The sequence below is a fragment of the Galeopterus variegatus genome, unplaced genomic scaffold, assembly GCF_000696425.1.
Source record: "Galeopterus variegatus unplaced genomic scaffold, G_variegatus-3.0.2 Scaffold4082, whole genome shotgun sequence".
Taxonomy (NCBI): domain Eukaryota; kingdom Metazoa; phylum Chordata; class Mammalia; order Dermoptera; family Cynocephalidae; genus Galeopterus; species Galeopterus variegatus.
Window position 1 is genome coordinate 52,927 of NW_007730193.1, and position 4,649 is coordinate 57,575.

General features: G+C 52.9%; 1 protein-coding gene across 1 annotated transcript in view; it reads left to right on the forward strand.

Annotated features, from left to right (window-relative positions):
- Window positions 1–4,649, forward strand: part of CACNA1I (calcium channel, voltage-dependent, T type, alpha 1I subunit) — a 108,893-nt gene that overhangs the window by 48,046 nt on the left and 56,198 nt on the right. The window contains exon 5 of the mRNA XM_008586693.1: window positions 2,599–2,758. Within this exon, the coding sequence (XP_008584915.1) occupies window positions 2,599–2,758 (160 nt within the window). The remainder of the gene's footprint in view (window positions 1–2,598; window positions 2,759–4,649) is intronic.

Genomic DNA, 4,649 nt, shown 5'->3' on the forward strand with positions numbered 1-4,649 from the left:
CTGGCCCCCAGGACCCTACATCCCAGTGGAAGAGACAGGAGGGTGAACGAGCAACTATACACTAGGGCTGGAAGAAGACTAGGTGTTGATGCAAATGGAACCTCCTAGACTGTAGAGAATACAACCTGCTCACCTGTACATGGCAGCCGAGGCCAGGTCAGAGGTGCCGAGATTGCCTGGAGCAGAAGAGAGGGTGATGAACTCTACCTGGGATGGGGCGAGAAAGGGTCTGGAAGGCTCCACAGACAGAAAGAGCTTTAACAGGGCTGTGATGGCTGAATAGGGGTTTGCCAGGCACAAGAGAGGTGGAGGGTATTCCAGGAAGAGGGAACAGTATGTGTAAAAGCTGGAGGTGTGAAATCCCATGCTATGTTTAGGGAACTGCACATAATTTGGTATTGCTTGGCACGGGGTGCAAATTGACGAGAGAGAGAGAGAGAGAAATGGAGCTAGAGAGGTGGGCAGTGTAGACCCCACAGGACCTTGGGGTGTGTGCATTTAAGGGTGACCCACAGCTCTTGACCCTCTTTGGGGCCACAGACACTTGAATGGACATTCTCTTCAGAAAATTCGTGGTGTCATACGTGCATTTTTACAGCAATTTCATAAGGTTCACGGGCCTCCTGGAGTCCCTCCGTGGAGCTCCTCCCCCCGGGGCCACCAACCTCAGTTTCTGTAGGTGATGGGACCCCAGAGGTTTTCATTCATGGTGGTGACATGCTCAGAATTGTGTTCCAGAGAGTGGCTGTTGTCAGGAGTTGCCCTGTCTCTGTCTCTCGACTCTGCTTTCCCTGGGGAGGCTTCAGTTTCAGGCAGGTGCTGCTCTCTCAAGGCAAGATGGTCCTGGCCGCTCCAGGCTCGTCTCCTCCCAGCCTGCAGCCTGTGCGAGAAGACAGCACGTCTTTTCCTGTAGATCTAGCGGAAGTCCCTGGGCTGACTCTTATTGGTCCTGGCTGGGGTCACATGTTCATACTGGGCCAATCGCTGGGACTAGGGGAATGGAGTAAGCTGATTGGCCAGGCACAGGTCATGTGATCTCCATGTCAGCCCCACCCACACCACATGGACTGGAGTTAGGGAGTGGGGCTGTTTTCAGAGGCCTGGGAAAGGGGTGCTGGGCAAGACCTCAGAGGTGACTGTTGACCTCGGTCTTGCACTCCTGTGGATTTTCAGTGACTGGGAGCAGGTGGATCTTCCCTTGTGGAGTCAGGAGGCAGTGGGTGACATACAGACAGTAACTGAAGCCACGACACTGCATGACATTGCCCAGACTCGGGAGAGTATGTCCATTTTCACAGCCAGGGGGACTGAGCCTGTGGCAAGAGAGAGGACATGGAGGGTGCAGGTGGGTCAGCCCCAGGCAAGATGGGGCAGAGGAGAGTGCGGGGAGACTCATGCAAAGGGTGGTGAGTGTGTGGGGAGGGCCAGGTGCTGCTCATGTTCTCCATCTTCTCCGTGGGGCAGGAGCCCTAGGGTTCGCTGAGAGTTGGGGGTGGCTCTTGAGCCAGGAAACCCTTGTGGGGTGGATGCTGCCTTCTTGGGCCCCTTTGCTGAGGGACTCCAAAGGGGGAAGGCTCAAGATCCTACAGGTTACAGCCAGCAGAGCTGGAGTATGAACCCGGATCTCTAAGTCAGGGGCTGCGTGCTTTCCACAGGCTTTCGCTCCCTACCTGCCTGGTTTTCACTGTGACTCACACCTGCACAACCCACTCTCCTGCCTGCCCAAAGTCCCCCTTAGATCATCTGCCACCTTCCCTGGGAACTCCTGTTTCTCCTTCCTTATTTTTCTCCTTGAGGCTCTGGCTTCACTGGTTCATTGCAGCTATTTCTCAGGGAGAGAAAAGGCCAGATCTGAGCCCCTTAGCAGGTCCATGTCTACTCTGAAGGTGGCCCTGGGTGCTGTGCCTGGTTCCATCATGCAGTGGGGGTGGGTAGTTCCAACTGGTGCTGATGTGTCCTTACGTGGTCAAGGGGACTGGTGCCTGCCTGGAGATGAAGAGCGTTCAGGACACATTCATTGGGCACCTACTGTGCCCACCCTGTGTGGGTGCTGGGCATACTGAAATGAGCCAGCTTCTATCCCAGGCCTCCAGGGACAAGAGGGTTTTGGAAAGAGGGCTAGATTTGTTGTCAGGACACCTGGTTTAAATCCAGACTCTGCACTTCTTAGCTGTGTGACTTCGGGCAAGTAGCTTCAGATGTTTGAACCTGCAGTTTCCTCCTCTATAAAATAAGGATAACGTTACCAGCCTCACAGAGTTGTCATGAAGACTGAAGGAGATCACGTTTGTGCAAGAACCCGGAAGATCACTTGGCACATAGAAGGTGCTCCATAAATGCCTGCTTGTTCATCTACAATCTAGCGTAAATGTGGTAGGGCCCAGAGCCCTTTCCATGGCTTTCTTGGTGGAGGGACAGATATGAAGGAGAAGATCTATCTGGCAGCCACTGAACAGGCTGGGAGCCACAAGGAGCCCCTGCCAGCGTGTCCCCATCTCTGCACCACCACGCCCCTCTTTCTCTAACCCTGCTCTTCCTCTCTCCTCTCTGGGACCCCCGCTCCCTGTCTGACAATACCTCCACTCTTCCCCCTCCCAGGTATGCGAATCCTGGTGAACCTGCTCCTGGACACGCTGCCCATGCTGGGGAACGTCCTCCTGCTCTGTTTCTTTGTCTTCTTCATCTTCGGTATCATAGGCGTGCAGCTCTGGGCGGGCCTGCTGCGCAACCGCTGCTTCCTGGAGGAGAACTTCACCATGTGAGTGCAACCCCTGCTATTCGTTCAGCTCCCGGTGCCCTAACTCAGCTCCTCGTGACTCTTACTTAACACACAGTTTTAACTTCCTTGGTAATTGGGAATCAGGACCGACAGGGTAGAAGCAGCAAATAGCGGAAGGTTGGGTGGGAGGGGAAAGGGACGTTAACACACAAGCAGGAGTGATGCCAGTGCAGAAAAAGAAGACAGAAACCCTCAAAAGCAGACACAGAACCTGGCTCTCTGGCTGCAGCACAGACACTCCTATTGGTGACTCTGAGCCATCAAGGAAAGGCCAGCTCACTTTCGGCCCACTTGTGTCTAAAAGCAGGGTGGTGGGATACTGTCCAGAGAGATGATTTTCAAAAGCTCTTTAAACATAAATCAGGCTTCAGCTTTTGGAGGAGTTGGGTTTAGTGTGTGAAAAATCTGACATCTATAGAATCCCTTTTCCCCTAGTGATGAGGGATAAACATACATACACACGCATGTACACAAACACGTGTTTGGACATAAATGCAGATGCTGCTTGACTTAGGATGGGGTTATGTTTCAATAAACCCATCATAAGTTGAAAAATATCATTAAGTTGGAAATGCATTTTATGCACCAAACCTGCTGAACCCACCGCTTAGCCCAGCCTCCCTCAGCGCGCTTGGACACCTACACTAGCCCACAGTTGGGCGAACCCATCTAACACAAAGCCTATTTTTAAACAAAGTGTTGAATATGTCATGTAATTTATTGAATCCTTTCCTGAGAGTGCAAAACAGAATGTTTGTCTGGACACTTAAAGCACACTTTCTACTGCATGTGTATTGCTTTTGCACCATCGTAAAATCAAAAAAATCGTTACATCTGGGACTGTCTGTATACTTTCATTTTAAATATGCATGAGTGCTCTCCTACCATGTGCCAGGCCCTGAGGAGTCAGAAACAGGAAAGCATTTTCATCCACTCTGTCACTTGACAAGTGTGCCCAAGTGGCTGCCCTGCTTGAGCACGTGCTCAGTGCTAAGGAGCAGCAGAGGATGGGGTTCCTGCCCTCGGGAAGTGCCAGGCTGGGAGCTGATTACAAATGCCTCTGCATGGACCAAGGGTGACTGTAGGAGGTGTGGGGACACTGCACAGGTGTGGGCTGTTTCTCCCTCTCAACCTGTCTGGTTGGGGAGAGTGTACGGAATGGGGGGTCAAGGATGGGGTAGGGACTAGCCCACCCACCCATCACTGTGGGGGAGCAGTGGGGTGCTGGGGTAGATCAGAGAAGGGGCACTCTTGTGGGGGATTGCAGGAGGGGGGTCTACACTTATGTCAATCACTTAGAAGAGGTGGGTCCTGAGGCACGGCTTGGGCAGCTGGGGGTGGGGTGGCAGCTGCTTCTCCTGGTCTGGACTTTAAGGACAGAGAGGAGCAGGTATGAGCTCTCAGCTTTGGGGGGTCAAGACACATCCGGGCCCCTCTGTGCCACATGGGTCTTTCCCTGTGTCATTCTGTGGTTGACCCCTCTCCTTATCCAGGCTCAGCCCACATGCCACCTCCTCCTGGAGGCCTTCCCTCACCCTCCCTCACCAGCCCCCAAACATGCTATTGCACTGCCCTGCTTGATTTGCTTCTTGGCTTGTCTCTTTCTAAAATAATCTCGCTTGTCAGTTTATTTACTTGGTTTTTGGGTGTTTCTAGACTGGTGTATTGACTTGGTCTTTGGGGGCCACTGGAATGTAAGTTCTCCCCAAGAGCACAATAACTTGGGTCATTACTCTTTTCCTGGAGCCCAGGACAGGGTGCTCCCCATCTACCTGTTGAATGAAGGAGCGAGTGAGTGAAGGAGCGAGCGAGTGAAGGAGCGAGTGAGTGACGGAGAGAGTGAGTGAGTGAAGGAGCGAGTGAGTGACGG